Source organism: Pogona vitticeps, chromosome 6, assembly GCF_051106095.1.
Source record: "Pogona vitticeps strain Pit_001003342236 chromosome 6, PviZW2.1, whole genome shotgun sequence".
Taxonomy (NCBI): Eukaryota; Metazoa; Chordata; class Lepidosauria; order Squamata; family Agamidae; genus Pogona; species Pogona vitticeps.
Window position 1 is genome coordinate 71,988,711 of NC_135788.1, and position 17,656 is coordinate 72,006,366.

The following is a 17,656-nucleotide window of genomic DNA, read 5'->3' on the forward strand; positions in this document are numbered from 1 at the left end:
CCAATTATCATATTTTCCTCATTCAGGAACTATGCAGATGGCAACTAATTTGTGTGTTTTATCTCCCCCTCCCTCCCCGCCCTTATTTTTTCTTTTTGCATGCTGTCCCCTGTGTTGGAACTCTCTATAGAGAGTAAGTTGGTTCAGTATTTGTTGGAACCCTAACCTTGCTGCATGACTGAAATTAACCTTTTTTCCTCTACTTTACTCTTATAAAGAATGTGTGCAGAACCTCGCTTTTGCGCTTTACAAAATCCTTGCAGTTATGCAAATTATGCTGAAATGTTTCTGGATGTGCTTTTGTATACTAATTAACTCACCTTTTTGGATTTTATATTTCTGCTGCATAATGTGGTGACTGGCGCATCTTAACTTCACATTGCCTAAGGAATTACTTTTTTATAGCAGACTATAAAACCATTTTGCTCTCCATACTCCAGTTTCAGCTTCATATGAGATTTCCAGGAATTTTTTCACAATGCAGTATTGCGTCAGAGCAGTAATAAATACAAGTGGAGTGTTCACAATTTCATGGTTATCTTCATTATTGGCTTTCCTTTTAGATGCCTATCTTTTTAAAGAAAAGTCATATTAAGTCTAGAACAAACATTGAGTATATTTTTTTTTGAGCTTAGTGCAATTATAGTTAGTGTATAGGTTGAAGAAACAAAGAAAAATCTGTGGTCAAGATAATACCTAAGCCTTGCTATGTTTGTGCATCACACCCATAATTTAGTCATTCATATGGCAGAAAATTACTGTTGAGAACCATTTAAACCACATTCATCATGCTTCTACCTTTTATTCAGAATTTAAAAAATGCAACAGAGCCTCTTTGGTGCTGGTGAATAAGCTGCATTAACTTTAAATGTGTGCTGTGGTATCACTTTCATCTGAAACAATGTGTTTGCTTTAGGCTACTGTGTTTCCCCGAAAATAAGACAGGATCTTATATTAATTTTTGCTCCAAAAATGCATTAGGGCTTATTTTGGGGGGATGTTTTATTGTTTTCATTTACAACCATCTATGTTTATTCAAATACAGTCATGTCATCTTCTGATTGCTGCACAATGGTGGAGGGTGGGGTTTCACTTAACTAGGGCTTATTTTTTAGGTAGGGCTTATATAACAAGCATCCTGAAAAAACATACTAGGGCTTATTTTCAGGTTAGGTCTTATTTTCAGGGAGACATGGTACATTATATAATCAACATACCTCAAAAATGATTACCATCTTGCATAAAATGGTGCAAGGTTTGTGGCACCTTTATTAGCCTTAATATGATGGAGAATTTGGATGTGAACAAATACCAAAATCTCAGTTGCCAGTCCTTGGTGGAAAAGCTCACAGACCTGTTCTTATTGTAGCTGTAGTATATTAACATACAATCTGCAGATATAGTGTAGACTGTAAATCCTTCAGGAGGGTACCTGGGACTGCAACTACTAGACATTTGACAATATTTTACCAGGTTCAAATATGGCTGATTTCCAATATGAAAATAAAATTGTGTTGCTGCTGCTGCTATGTGCCATCTTGTAGCTTCCCACTTCTGATGACCCTATGGGTTAGTGACTTCAGCATGGAAAGGAATTTGGGGGGGGGGGATTTTCCAGTAGGCACCTGAACTAAAGATACAAGAAGAGTAAAACCAGGTGTAATTCTTATCAGAGCTAGAAGCAGAGGTCCCTACATAGCTATGGAGGTAGAAGAAGCTTGAAGGCTGGATCGAAAAGACTGGCAGATTAGAGGTTCTCTCTTCCTGCAGTAAAGAATTCAGATGTTTAACTGAACCTTGGAAGCAAAACAGTTGTGCCCAGTTTTTTTTAATTGCTTACTAGCAAAAGTATCGGGCTTTGCATGGATTGGAACAGCTGTCACTTTGATAGAGAAAAGCTTTCAGACAAAGCAGCTGCCAGAGTTGAATCCTTTGTGCCTTCCTTGTCTGAGGAAGCATGGCTTCTAGGATCTCTAGGTACTATTACTGCCACAATGCATTGTGGCAGTAATAGGACCTAGAGATCCTAGAAGTAATGCAGGTTTCAAAAACAGACAAATTCAGATTAATTTAAATTGAAATCATGAAAACTACAGTTGGACACCTTGGTTTCTCTATGGTGCATGACAAGTTTCATGTGTCTAGATTTGTGGTTTTGGAAATTTGATTTTGACAGTTGTGTGTAAGAAAGTAAATTTCCCATTTAGGTGATCCTTCTGTACCAATGGTTTAAGTAGCTTGTTTTTAAATCCAGAATTTTTTTGTTCGGTTTTCAGTTTTGTGTCGCTTATTATTCTGATGCTTCAGGAATGATCATTTAAAGTCTAATGATGATATAGTTTAATTTGAAGTATGGTGTCTTGCTTCCTGAGCTGTTTTAACAAATTACAACTTACGCTACTATAGTGAGCCATCTTTAACTAAGGATTTAGTAAGCAATTGTTTTTTAAAAATCTTTTTCTTAGCACCATACTTCCTTGTAAGAAAAGGAAAATGCATTCTTTTCTGCTTCATTACATATTATGCTTTATATAGAAAGTATACAGAAGTCTATGTTTCACTGAAGGCTTATCATGGTATCTTAGGCCTTTTTTAAATGTGTGTGTGTGTGTGTGTCTTTTTGAGTGATGTGCACATGTTGTGTTGCATGTACAGTAAGAGTGAGTGGATTAACTGTCTAAAACAGTGTTTCTCAAATGAGGAAGGGAGATCTGCTAGCATAAAGGTATACACTATACTAAGTGGCTCATTAGTCACTGAAGACACATTTGTATGTTGTGAGGAACAGAAATATGTACATACTATTTCCCCGAAAATAAGACCTAACCTGAAAATAAGCCCTAGTATGATTTTTCAGCATGCTCGTAATATAAGCCCTACCTCAAAAATAAGCCCCAGTTAAATGAAATCCCGCCCTCCACCATTGTAAAGCATTGTGCAGCAACCAGAAGATGACATTACTGTAAAATAAAACATCCCCTGAAAATAAGCCTTAATGTGTTTTTTGGAGCAAAAATTAATATAAGTCCCTGTCTTATTTTCAGGGAAACACGGTAGCATGAGGAGAGCTGGGTTAGGATGGTGATGGCTTAGTATAAGGAAATATAGGATTTATGTGTATAGGAATGAGGTAACATTACAAGCGAGCTGTGGTAACTTGTCCAAAGAAGCCCCAAAACACAGGCAAATGGCAAGCTCTACTGTCTTTAAGATGAGTCATAATTTTGTCAAATTTGAGACACACTGGCTTAAACTGCTTTCCTAAAACTTAGTTCAGTGACCAACACCAAAGCGTGTTTGTGTGTAAGAGAGTGTGAGAGAGAGAGGGAGAGGGAGAAGAAGTTGCGCCAGTCATCACAGCGTTTCTTTACCCAGTGATATTGCATGAAGTACTAATTTTCAGAATGGCATACATACTTCTGAATCACAGATTCTGATGAAAGACAGGGCAGAATGTTATCCTGCTTGGCTGTGAATCATTGCTTCTGTCTGCTTCTGCGTGTTACTTCATCATTCTATGAGTTCAACACAGGCAAACATCAACTCCTTCCCTACTCTTTCTTTTTCCTTCTGTCCTCCTTTTTTTATGCCTCCTCCAGGTGTTCAGCATGTTTTTGGAAACTTTAGTAGATTTCATCCAGGTCCATAAAGAAGATCTACAGGATTGGCTATTTGTGTTGCTGACACAACTCCTAAAAAAAATGGGTGCTGACTTGTTAGGATCTGTGCAAGCAAAAGTCCAAAAGGCACTTGATGTGACGAGGTAATAGATTCTTCACTGTGTGAAAACAAATGAATATTATTTTATTAACATTTTTATAAATACTTCTCTCTTGCTTTGTTTACAAATGATACCTTCTTGGGTATCAAGTAATGGTAGTTTTAATACTGAGAGCCATTTCAATGTAACAAGATCAGTGTATTTCCATTGTTGGTAAAAGATACATGTTTAACGAAACAAGAGCATAAGTTGAAGATTGTATCTTATATATTGGACCAAATGCTTCATCCTGATTTTCAGCACTTCAAGATCACTCATTCTTACATGAACAGCCCACCACCAATATTGCTGTCTTCCTGTTCTCAACCAGAAAGTGTTCAGGCCTCACTAGGCAAACAGTGGTGCCTCGCTTAACGGGCGCCCCGTTTAACACTGAAATTGCATAGCGATTAACTTTTTGCGATCGCTTTGCGATGTTTTAAATGGGGAAAATCGCTTTACGATGAGCGGTACCCTGTTTTGCTTACCGATCATCGCAAAGCGATGATTTTTTAACAGCTGATCGGCGGTTCCAAAATGGCCACCGGGTAAAAAAATGGCCACCCGCTGTGTTTAGGGACAGATTCCTCGCATAAGAGGCAGCGAAAATGGCCGCCGTATGGAGGATCTTCACTTTAAGGTGAGTTTTAAGCCCATAGGAATGCATTGAAGGGGTTTCAATGGATTCTTATGGGCTTTTTAATATCGCAAAGTGACGAAATCACTTTGCAGTGATTTTTGCTACACGGATTATCGTCACTATGCAAGGCACCACTGTATATTTCAATTTTAAAACCACTGAAATGTTTCCTGTTGTCTCCCTCCTTTCTCTAGTTTCCACGAGCTCAATAACAAGTTGTTAAAAGTCAACATTTACCTTTAATTTTAATTCATCTTTGCAGAGAATCTTTTCCAAATGATCTCCAGTTCAGTATTTTAATGCGGTTTACCGTTGATCAGACCCAGACACCCAGCTTGAAGGTATGATCCTTTCCCAGTTTTTGAAGAAAAATGGCACTTGTAAAAATTCTGCTCATTAATATTTTAGTCTCTGTTGCATTCTCTGTTGCTGGTTTTCAATTAGTGGGTTTTGTTTTTGTAAAATTTCAGACAGTCAAGCCAGCACTGCAGGACCAGCTTCGCTCTTTTTGGAGCTCCAAGGTTTTTGTCTGCATTATTGCCTTTTTAACCTACTATGTTTAAATTTTACATTTTTCAAGTTGTTATTTGTATGCATCCAATATGCAGCTACTAACCTTTGCAAGGAATTTTGAGCATGCTTTTGTCCAGTCAATGTCAAGCATTATGCTTCTGTTAAAACGTTTGACAGTAAACTGTAGAAGAAAACACGACAAGATCAACAAAATAGAAAACAAATGTATGGCTGCCTAACACCAAGCTGGTTATGCAAACTCACTCTATCGTTTCTCTCCTAATGTTATGCTTGTGATTTTCCACTCCTCATTTTATGGATTTACTGGAAGTAGAGCTGATTTTATTCCTGGGCTTCCCAAAGTCATATAGTCCTTTTTCATATTCAAAATTAGAGGCATCTCTATTTTCATAAGATTTTATTGTAAATATTGCACAATAATTATACAAATTCAGACATGGATGTGGAGTCTGAAATGGTAAAATGCAATGGAAAATATAAAATGCAGGCCTCTCCTGGAAGTGTGTAGTTGGAGAACCTGCAGTCTTGGGTATAAATGCAGCATATATTAAGAACTTAAACTGAGGCAGTTTGGGAAAACAACAAGCATATGTATACAACCAGCGTTTTTCCTCTATCCTGCACGCAGTAAATGTACACAGTCTGTTAAGAGCTTTTCACAGATGGCACTTCTTTATCCTTGAACACAGTGGCGCTGAAGTCGCACGCAGCTATCTCCTCATTTGTTTACCGTTCAACAGAATGTTATTATACATGTTAAACAGAGATTGTTTTAATGCAGTTGGTTAGTGAGAATGCTTTGAGCTTGGTTTTACAGTAGTTTTCTAGCTTTAAATGAAATAGATTCCATAACTCCTCAAAATGAAAAATCCTATAAAGAGGTTATGTAGATGACAGCTGGATTTTCCCTGATTGTGGAATTACGCCAGTGTATATCCCTTTATTCCTGCCAACCTAGCAGTTCGAAAATATGTAAACGCGAGTAGATAAATAGATACCACCACGGTGGGAAGGTAATGGTGTTCCGTGTCTAGTTGCACTGGCCACGTGACCACGGAAACTGTCTACAGACAGACGCAGGGTCTGTGGCTTGGAAACAGGGACAAGCACCACGCCCTAGAGTCAGACACGACTGGACAATTTATCAAGGGGAACCTTTACCCTTACCTTTTTATGTCCCTTTATAAGGGACATGGTGGAGCTGCGGGTTAAACTGCAAAACCTCTGGGCTGCAAAGTGGTAAGATCAGTAGTTTGAATCCATGCGACAGAGTGAGCTCCAGTCACTTGTCCCGGCTCCTGCCAACCTAGCAGTTCGGAAGCATGTAAAAATGCGAGTAGATAAATAGGTACCACCACAATGGGAAGGTAACAGCGTTCCGTGTCTAGTTGCGCTGGCCATGTGACCGTGGAAAACTGTACAGACAAACGCTGGCTCTACAGCTTGGGAATGGGGATGAGCACCGCCCCCTAGAGTCGGACATGACTGGACAATTTGTCAAGGGGAACCTTTACCTTTACCTTTTTTATGTCCCTTTAGAACCAATTGTGTAATTATTTAATACTATATACCAGAGTAATACAAATATACGCATTTCTGAAAATCTGAAACAGAATTATAACTTCATGGTGAATGTGAAGAGTATGGCTTGATATCTATTGAAGTGTGTTCCAGAGGTCCTGTCTGTTTAGGAGAATATTGAATCTGTATGCTTCTGATACAGCATACAGCATACAACAACTTATTTCCTTCCCCAAATGAAGGAAACAGTAGTGAAAAGCTTCCTAGTCTTCCAGAGTATCTTTCTTAGAGTGGAGTTCCATGGACTGCTGAGTAGGAAACAATAAGAAGGAAGTAGCAAGCCCTCCCTCCCCATTCACCATATATGTAACTTGGCATAAGACCAAAGTTGTGGGTTCTTTCAGCACACTGAAAATTGGTGCTTGTTTTTATGTGTTATCAAATTGTGCTGATTCATTTGTCAGCAAGCACTTCTTGTTTTTATCACAAAAAAGGCAGTTTGGTGTTCTGTATTGAAGTACATATACCATCCATTGTCTGTCAGTTGTGCTGGCAGAATATATTTTTGAAGAAGTGGAGTGGTAAGATGAATAAAGAATTCTCATTAGTCCATATTCTTGAGGACAGTTAATAGCATTATCATACTTATCTAAATATTTTAAAGAAATGTATGTATTTCTAAGAGACATGACTATTCTACTGTCTTGGCCTTCAGTGGAGTAAGTGATTAGTAATCTGATGTCATTGTGCCTGTGATCCATACTTGTATATTATTCAAGCACCTTTTCAATTTTGATAATATAATTGCACAGTTGGCCAGACTAATGATGCTCCAGTTTGATTCCCTCTCTCTTTGTCTCTCACACACACTCAACTAGCAAGCTGTCAGTTTAGTATTTCAAACTGCTTTGGAACTCAGTTTCAAAAATTTCAAAAATGGATTTCCCATCTTGTCTCAAGGAGACGTTGCACAGTTATTGTTTGAAAGATCTTAGGGATGCCCTTTGCATAGTTCTTTGGTTCTTGTCCAGTACTGTATATGCTTCATATTGCTATTAGAAATCACTGGATTGGATTCAGAGCTGCTTTTCTTTATTTGTAATGTGTCTTCCATTCATGAAAGTTAGTGGGGAAAAAATGAAGGTAAATACAAAATCCCTGTTATGGTACTATCATTTTAGGCCACCTAAAAAGACCTCTTGATATAAAACAATATCTTCATTAGGCATGGTGTTTAAAAAGAGTGGGGGAGGGACTCTGTTAGAGCAGTGCGTGTGTTTTTCAGGTGAAAGGAGGAGAGTTTGCAGGTAATACAGCAGGTTCATCAGGTGATAAAATTCACCATGCCTGGCCTCTGTTTGTTGCTGGGCTTTTGGCTAGGAATAAGGCCATGAAAACTACGTCTGTTTATAAAACTGTATCTGTCCAAAATGTTCTGCTTACAATGTTACAAATTCTTATCCAGAAGTTTACAGAGCATCAATGCCAGCTGTTTTTTCTATGCTTACAATTCTTAGGATCTCCTTACCTTGATTCTTGAAGATAATTTCTTAGAAATAACATTATGAAATGGGAAGGAGTGTCATTTTTCCTGTTATGTAATGTTGCTGTGTTAATGTTCTCAAGTGGAAAAATAATCACCCCTTCTAATCCTATTTGCCATTGACTGCCACACTGTGTATTTCTGTGTATTTATTTGATTGTTGTTATTTTTATAGGTAAAAGTTGCCATTCTTAAATATATAGAGACTCTGGCACAACAGATGGATCCAGGAGATTTTGTAAATTCGAGTGAAACTCGTCTGGCAGTATCTCGCATTATCACTTGGACAACAGAACCTAAAAGTTCCGATGTTAGGAAGGTACAGTACTTCCCTTTGTATTAACATTTGTACTGTAAACTGATGGTTCTTGGGATTTTAATTCTTGTTATGTCTGCACAGAATTTTACTTAGATGCTTTAATATTACAGTGTCATGTGACATGACTGTTGCTGTTAGAAAGTTAATGTCTTCCATTTTTTCACAAGGATAAAGAAAAGCTGGTTTTAATGTCAAGTTAATGTGATATAATGGAAGAATTTGAAGCATTCACTTTGGTAAAATTTGTCATCTAATAAAAATTTGTCATGCTAGATCATACCAAAACACTAGCATTCTGTTCATACAGTGAACAATCTGAAGGGCATGAGTGCAGCTCTTGATGCTTATTCTGCAGCAACTGCTAGAAGGAGACATACTGTTTTTTATACTTTTTTATTTATTTTATTTTATTTCTATCAATCCATTCAAGATAGCATTGCAGAACAATACCTGTTGTACTACAATAATAGTAAATTTCTTATTCATAAAATCCTATACCTTCATATAAATTGCTATGTATAAACATTCCTACAGTAGAACAAAAGAAAATCAAGATAATGTCAAATTAGATTTGTGTTATTCTGATTTTAGATATTTGGGGAACTGGTTAACAAAAAGCATAAATTGGCTAGTGTACAGGAATTAAAAGGCTATATTTGCAACTGTAAGAGAAAAAAATGAAGAAATAGGAAAAACTAAATTTATCATTATTAGAGAGAATAGCAACAAGTGGGAGTCTCTATTTTATCAAAAGTATTATTTTTGTTCCAAAATATACCCCTGCAACCAGAAATGAAAAAGATAAAACTATGACAAAAAGAAAAACCTGGAAAACATTATTACAGGAAAGGAAGAACAATAAGATTTATAAATTCTGTAAAAAATTAACCAAGTGTTAAAGGAGGATTAGCAGTACTGCAGTTATTAAAATATTATGAAGCCTTTTAAATAGCTCAAGTAGTTAACTATATCTGTGAAAGTTTTCCCTCCCAAACAAACATGCATCATTGCATGAAACTTTACTTAGCCTCTGGCAACATTTTGAAAGCAATAAAAATATGTATTATAACTACCACAATCTCTTTTAGTCTAAACATTCCAATACAATTAGTGTGGGCAGCATGATAAATAAATAAACAAACAAACAAACAAACAAACAAACAATATACAGTACAGTACTTTACCTTATCACTTATACTTACTACATTTAACATTTTCGAACTTACACAAATATACCACAATCAGGAAACTTTTACATAGATTATTAACCAATAAATCAGTAGTCCTTTCCACTTCGTTTTAGAAGTCCTTGAATCATTCTCCACGTTTCAGTTCATCAATATTCAGTTTTTCCACACTATACGGAAACAGAACATTTATTATAACATTATCAGCTTGGTTTACCCCCCCCCCCCCCATCAGTCATTTGGCTTTTGAGGCATGATCTGAGTCTCTTTTACTCCGTGGTTTGCAAGTCCCAGTTTTTCACCTTCCCATTGTAGTCAGTTGCGCTGTGGACTGGTCTGGTCGTTTTCACCTCCTTCAGCTGGTCACACGACTGCTGGCACTCAGGGTCCCTCTGATGATCTCTGACTCCTTCTTCCGTGTTCTCTTCTGTCAACTAGCGGTCATCAGCCACTCGGTTGTCGACCGGATGTTCTCTGCTTGTCGTTTGTTAGTGACATCTACTTTAAGTCTGGCTTGGGGCTTCACTTTCTCAGCTGGGGAAAGGGTAGAAAGTCCCTGTCCTCCTCCTGAACATCTCTGGATGCATCCCTCTTTAAGAAGTCAGGGCTTACGCCTTCATCCTCACTCACACATTCACTCACAGGTATTTTTATTGAAACGTTTTCACTCTGAGGGGGACCACTATCATGGGTCACTTTAATATTCTCATGCAAGTTTTTCTTAAGTGCAATCAACAATTGGTTTGTTTTAGATGCACTGAGTATGTTAGCTGATTCTATTTCTTTATTCAGTGATACGCTAGATAGGGGGTTGCCTTGCAAGGATTTAAAGACTACTTGTTCCGCCCCTGCCAAAAGCAAGTTTCTCCCCTCTATAGTTCTCAGTTCTGCTACTGGGTCCTCAGGACAGAATACTCTTTCCTGGGCCTCATACAATCCTTTCTCTTTTTCAGGAGTACTTCCCAAGCTTGGCTCTGCCACTTCTAAGGACTTTTTTCTATATAAAAGCTCCTTATCCGGGCAAGACCTTTCAGGGCATTCAGGAGATAATAAAGTGGCTGTACTGGTGGTACAAAGCAACCTACCAAACTGATTTCCTCCTCCCACCCCTGAGCCAAACTATTTTTATTTGGATTCTTTAGAAGCATAAGATCAGCTTCTGGATGATAATTAGGCTGACTTCCAAAGAGACTTTTTACCTCCAGGATTCCCTCTGCTACTGTATCCGTTCCTGCTGCAGTGGGTGATTCCTGGCCCCCTTGTGAGCATGTAAGTACAAAAGCACTCTTAACATGCTCTATCAAATGTAAACCCTCTCTATACATCAGGTCTTTATCAGTCATAGACCTCTTTGGGTGTTCAAGGTTTAGTGGAATGGGATTCTCTCTAACGTTTGTAGTATCATCATTCAAAGTACTATCTTCCATCGGTTCCTCAATACAGGAAGGATCATTAGGGATTTTCAAAATAACCTCATCATTCATTTTGGTTACCTCATGATTCTTTTCTAACTTGGGGCATCCCTGGATAGATTCAGAGGTTAGGGAATCCATTTTTCCTTCAGAGATTGTTAACTGCTCCCTCAGGGAACCTGTTACTTCAAAAGCACTCTGCACATGCTTAGTGAGATCTAGCCCGGTTAAACAAGTGCAGGAATTTGATCAGAGATTGCCACATCCCAAATTCCAACGTAGTCTCTATAGTTTATCTTTACTTTAGCCATGGGTAAAATCACTGGAGCAGAACTTATTCCCTTGATGGTAACAGTCTGGTTTGAGAGAATTCTTTAGGAATCATATCAGGATGACACAGGGTTATGTTAGAACAAGTGTCAACCACTCCAGCATAAGACTTTTCATTAATGAGAATCCTTTCACCAGGGTTATGAACTAAAATAACTTCTGCCTTTGCTAGAAAACAATGAACAACCTGGGCTAGTGGCAGATCAAAATTTTCTGTCGTGCCAGTTGCCATGGAGACAGAACTTGGTTACTGCTTTTCTCAGTGGCTTCAGCTGGTTTTAAACAGTAAACCTTCTTGGGCTGATTATCATCCTTCTCATTCCTAAGTTTATTTTTCATACAATTGAACTGTAAATGACCGAACACTCCACAGTTATAACATTTGTAAGACTGTCTCTCATTCTGAGGAGATCTGTTCAACTTTAACTTTTCCTCAGGGTTCATTTGGGTCTGAGAACTAGGCCGTGCTAACTTAGGTGAAGTACTACCCTGGCCTTCTTCCCCTGATGTTTTGCTGAGGTATTTTTATTAAAGGGTTTCTTAAAGAGTGGTCCGGTGGGCCAGATAGGCGGGGTATAAATTAAATAAATAAATAAATAAATAAATAAATAAATAAATAAATAAATAAATATTGTTGACCCAGTTCTGCTTGTTAAATTTTACCTCAGAAAACTTGTAGTCTCTAATTTCCCCAATGTAATCAGCTGTTTCACCTGCTTCTAATAGATTTTTAGGATTTTTATCCTTAACTAAATAACGCAATTCCCCAGGCAAGATAGAATAAAATTGTTCTAACCCAATCACATTTTTCATCTTCTCAAGAGAAGTTACGTTTTCATGTTCCATCCATTTCTCCAAACATTGTAGCAGTTTAGCCCCTATCTGGGAATAAGATTCCTCAAGCTTTTTGGTCAGGGAATGAAATTTTCTCTGCAGGTGTTCTGCATTGATGACAAATCTAGAAAATACCATTTTTCTTTTTTTTTTACATTTTTTTATTATATAAATCTATCCATACTGATTTAACATCGTGTCACCAGGGTACAGCTTATAATCATTTGTAAAACAACTACTACACACATTACACTCCTAATCTATACAACATCCTTCTAACCATTGATAGAATAAGTCCCATGTTTGATAATATTTTGTATCTTCTTTTCCTTTGATTTTCAATGTTAGTCTGTCCATTTCGGCGCAGTCCAATATCTTTTTAATTATTTCTTGATCCGTAGGTGTTCCTTCATTTTTCCAGTACTGTGCATAAATAATCCTCGCCACTCTTAGAATATGCAGTATTAAATATACATTCTGTCTATCAACACTTTCTGGTATTATACCTAACAGAAAGAGCTCTGGCCTAAAATCTACATGTTTTTTGATTATTTTAACAAGCCATGTATGTATTTTGTTCCAAATTTTTTTTGCTTTATCACAAGTCCACCAGAGGTGATAATAGGTTCCAATTTTTTTTATGACATTTCCAACATTTACTTGACCTGCTAGAATACATCTTAGCCAATCTATCAGAAGGTAAATGCCATCTATAAAACATTTTATATAGATTCTCTTTATAAGATGTTGCCATTGTCATCTTATAGTTTCTAGACCACAGCCCTTGCCATTTTTCTAAGTCAATATTGTACCCAAAATTTTTTGCCCATTGAACTATCGTTTCTTTGACCTGTTCATCCTCCATTTTCCAATTTAAAAGGTATTTATATACTTTCCTAATTAGTTTATCATCTGATGTTAACATTATTTGGTCAAAAGTTGTTCTTTATAAAAATCATACATTTTTAGGTCCCGTTCATGATTGTATTTGCATTGTAGACCACCATGATGCATCTAACCCCTGGTCTATAAGATCTTGTTTTGGCTTTAATCTCCTATCTTTGTCTAAAATATCTGTACAGTGGTGCCTCGCACAACGATTGCTTCATACAACGATGAATTCACACAGCGATGGGTTTTTTTGAGGAATTTCCCCCACCGTTTAACGATGTTCTCTATGGGGGAATTTCACTTAACGATGTCCCTTTTTGCTCATTTACAAGTGTCTTAAAATGTTTGAAACCTGTTTTAAATGCTTGGATTCCATAGTGCACCTTGTGAAACATGTGCAAACTTAATTTGGTTTTGTTCTGAGTCTTCATTAATTTTTGATGATTTTTTTATTTTCCCCATTTAAATCAATTGAATGGACAGTTCAATTCATTTAAATAGGGAAAACAAAAAATCACCAAAAATTAAGGACGACTCAGAACAACACCAAATTATGTTTGCATAGGGTTCAGGAGGTGGGCTAACAATTGCAAGCATTTAAAACCTGTTCCAAACATTGTAAGACACTTAAAAATGAGCGAAAAGGGACATCGGAAAAGACTTCAAAAGCACTGAAGCCGGCTTCAGTGCTTTTGAAGCTCTTCCGTTTTCGCTCATTTTTAAGGGTCTTACAATGTTTGGAACAGGTTTTAAATGCTTGCAATCGTTAGCCCACCTCCTGAACCCTATGCAAACTTAATTTGGTGTTGTTCTGAGTCGTCCTTAATTTTTGGTGATTTTTTGAATTTTCTCTCATTGGAATGTATTGAACTTTCCGTCCAATGCATTCCAATGAGAGAAAATTCAAAAAATCACCAAAAATTAAGGACGACTCAGAACAACACCAAATTAAGTTTGCATAGGGTTCAGGAGGTGGGCTAACGACTGCAAGCATTTAAAACCTGTTCCAAACATTGTAAGACACTTAAAAATGAGCAAAAAGGGACATCGGAAAAGACTTCAAAAGCACTGAAGCCGGCTTCAGTGCTTTTGAAGCTCTTCCGTTTTCGCTCATTTTTAAGGGTCTTACAATGTTTGGAACAGGTTTTAAATGCTTGCAATCGTTAGCCCACCTCCTGAACCCTATGCAAACTTAATTTGGTGTTGTTCTGAGTCGTCCTTAATTTTTGGTGATTTTTTGAATTTTCTCTCAATGGAATGCATTGGACGGAAAGTTCAATACAGTACATTCCAATGAGAGAAAATTCAAAAAATCACTAAAAATTAAGGACGACTCTGAACAACATCAAATTAAATTTGCATAGGTTTCAGGAGGTGGACTAACCATTGCAATCATTTAAAACAGTGTCCAAACATTGTAAGACACTTTTACAGGAGCGAAAAAGGACTTCGCAAAGGCATTGAAATGTATTGAGTCGTCTTCAATACATTCCAATATAGGAAACATTGTTTCACTCAACAATGTTTCCTATGGGGATTTTCACTGAACGATGGCAATCTGTTCCAATTGGAACGGATTAACCAGTTTTCAATTCATTCCTATGGGAAATGGTGTTTCACAGAACGATGTTTCACACAACGTTGATTTTTTTGTAACCAATTAACATCGTTGTGTGAGGCACCAGTGTATAAGTCAAAATTTTTCTAACATTCAAAAGGTTGGAATGAACAAATGCTTCTATGGGTGAAACCCGTCCTGGTGAAAATACCATTTTTCTATAGGCTTCAAAATCCAGAGGCATCTGAGAATACAGCTCAGCTAAAACTCCACTTATTTGGGATCTCAAAACCATTGTCCTTTCATCATCCTTAACATTAAAGTCCCAACATGCTCTCTCAAATGAAATGAGGAAGGATTCAGGGCAATCTCCTTTCCTATATTGGGGGAATTTCTTTAGATCGATCTTTGAGAGATTTCCAGTTTCATCTGTATTTGAAATTCCATTTGTCTTTTTCTTGCTCCAGTGCAATTTCTCTCTCTCTTAATTCTATTTGTCTGGCCTCCTACTCAGCCTTGAGCTATAGTTTCCTGAGCTCTAGCTCTTTAGCTTTTTCATCAGCTCTGGCTTTTTCTCTGATTTCTAATTCCTTAGCTCTTAGTTTGAATTCCTGTTCCAATTTCCATTTTTCAGAACCTTTGGAGCTTAGATCCTTTTGTTCCTCTGACACACCCTCATGACTCTCCTCCTGTTCCGCTGGAGCTAGAGGGTCTCCATTTCCCTCCACCTCCTGAAGTAAACTTTGTGCCTCTTGAAGATCAATTACATCCATTTTTAACTTTCTAATTCTTTTGGTTGGCATAAGTATATATGTACTTACAGTGGTGCCCCGCATAGCGAGGTTAATCTGTTCCGGATTAACCTTCGCTATGGGAAAACATCGTAAAACGGATCAAAAACCCCAAATGGGCCCAAAACTCACCGTTCTCCGATGTTTTCCCTTGTTCCGGCGGCCATCTTGGGTGTACCGGTGGCCATTTTGAGCGTCCCGGTAGCCATTTTGGGTGTACCGGTGCCCATTTTTTGTGTTCTGGCGGCCATCTTGGGTGTACCAGTGGCAATTTTTTTGTTCCGGCGGCCATCTTGGGTGTTCCGGTGGCCATTTTTTTGTTCCAGCGGCCATCTTGGGTGTGCCAGTGGCCATTTTTTTGTTCCAGCGGCCATCTTGGGTGTACCAGCACCCATTTTTTGTGTTCCGGCGGCCATTTTGGAGCCGCGGAACAGCTGTTTCCCCATCGTAATGCGAGCGTGCCCTCGCATTAGCAATGGGGAAATCCGCATCGCAATGCGGATTCATCGTTCAACGATGCACTCGTTATACGAGGCACCACTGTATTTGATAAGAGCTGATTCCTATTGCAGAGTTAGTCAGGCCTCTTTAAAAACACACTTTTTACTGTTGTTTTCTTTTCCTGGTGTTTTTCTGGGGTACTATGTAGCTCTCATTTGGCAGCTAAAGATAGCTACACTTTTTCTGACACCACGCCAGCCATGACGTTTCTTGGTTGGAGACATCCTTCTTGCCTCCAGACACAAAACAAGTTCTGTTTTCAAGCCTTTGCTTTTTATGTTCCTTTTCACCTAAGACCTGTTCTGACCCTGGCTTCTGCTTCTTATCCACAAGCGCTCCCTTAACTCTCAGAGCCTTGGATTTTAATGTAGCCCACTGGATCTGTTCAAATCCTGAGGTAACCTCAAAAGGAATTTTCCTTTCAGAGTTTTTCCCTTTCTTTAGTCCCCCCCAGATCTAGGATCTGAAGCCCTGCTACTAAGCATTACCACTAAAGCTCTAGCAGGTAACCTACTTCTTTACCACAGACCTCTGACTAAAAGGTACCCTTGACTCAAAGAAAATTCACTTTTAACTCTTGATTGACTGGATTTTTTTTCCGTATCCCACCGCTGGACACCAATTGTGACGTTCACCTCTATGAATCACCTACTTTTTGTGCCCTCACAAAGGTTCCAGTCTTTGTTTCCCTTACTGCCACCAGTGGATTACCTCTGCCCACAATACAAAAGACATTTGTCCAAACACTTGTCTGGTGATTGCAAACAGAAATTATTTAATGAAGTGTAGCACAGTTAATAATAATCACAGATGTTCTTCAGATGTTCATTGTACACAAGGAAATCATTCACAGGTCTCTCTATACAGTGATGCCTCGCATAGCGAGGTTAATCCATTCCGGATTAACCTTCGCTATAGCGAAACATCGCTGAACGGGACAAAAAAAGCCATTGGAACGCATTAAACATCGTTTAATGCGTTCCAAATCGGCCCAAAACTCACCTTTCAGCGATGCTTCCGGGGTCCGGCAGCCATTTTCGCGCCCTCGGTAAGCGAGGGGAGGGCGCAAAAACGCTGCGTGCGGCCATTTCGGGCATCCGGCAACAGCTGATCGCCCAAGGGCAAGAGGAGGAGGAGGAAGAGGGAAAGTGTGGGGGGAGGAGGACGAAGAGGGAAAGGGGGCGGACGCACGAGCGCGCGCCACTTCCTTTCCTCCATCTGCCTGCCTGCCTGCGTTCCTCCCCGGCGGCGGCAGAAGAGGGAGGAGGAGGAAGAGGGAAAGGGGGGCAGACGCACGAGCGTGCGCCACTTCCTTTCCTCCATCTGCCTGCCTGCCTGCCTGCGTTCCTCCCCGGCGGCGGCAAAAAAGGGAGGAGGAGGAAGAGGGAAAGGGGGGCAGACACACGAGCGCGCCCCACTTCCTTTCCTCCATCTGCCTGCCTGCCTGCGTTCCTCCCCGGCGACGGCAGAAGAGGGAGGAAGAGGGAAAGTGTGGGGGGAGGAGGACGAAGAGGGAAAGGTGGGCGGGCGCACAAGCATGCGCCACTTCCTTTCCTCCATCTGCCTGCCTGCCTGCGTTCCTCCCCGGCGACGGCAGAAGAGGGAGGAGGAGGAAGAGGGAAAGTGTGGGGGGAGGAGGACGAAGAGGGAAAGGGGGGCGGACGCACGAGCACGCGCCACTTCCCTCCCTCCGCCTGCCTGTCTCGCTGCCTGCTTTTCTCCCCGGCCAGCACAGCCCCGCATCACTCTCTCGGCGGCGGTGGTGGCGGCGGCTCCTTCCGACGGGCCCCCCACATGGAAGATCGGTAAGCAAGTTTTGCCCATTGGGGCCGACG

At 39.3% G+C, this 17,656-nt stretch overlaps 1 protein-coding gene across 50 annotated transcripts in view; it reads left to right on the top strand.

Moving 5' to 3' along the window:
- Window positions 1-17,656, top strand: part of CLASP2 (cytoplasmic linker associated protein 2) — a 212,545-nt gene that overhangs the window by 156,114 nt on the left and 38,775 nt on the right. For 27 of the 50 annotated variants that reach the window (XM_078377537.1, XM_078377539.1, XM_078377545.1 and 24 more), the window contains 4 exons: window positions 3,600-3,763; window positions 4,663-4,741; window positions 4,871-4,921; window positions 8,174-8,317. In XM_078377537.1, coding sequence (XP_078233663.1) covers window positions 3,600-3,763; window positions 4,663-4,741; window positions 4,871-4,921; window positions 8,174-8,317 — 438 coding nt within the window. The remainder of the gene's footprint in view (window positions 1-3,599; window positions 3,764-4,662; window positions 4,742-4,870; window positions 4,922-8,173; window positions 8,318-17,656) is intronic. The other 23 variants (XM_078377543.1, XM_078377546.1, XM_078377551.1 and 20 more) reach the window with 1 other exon arrangement.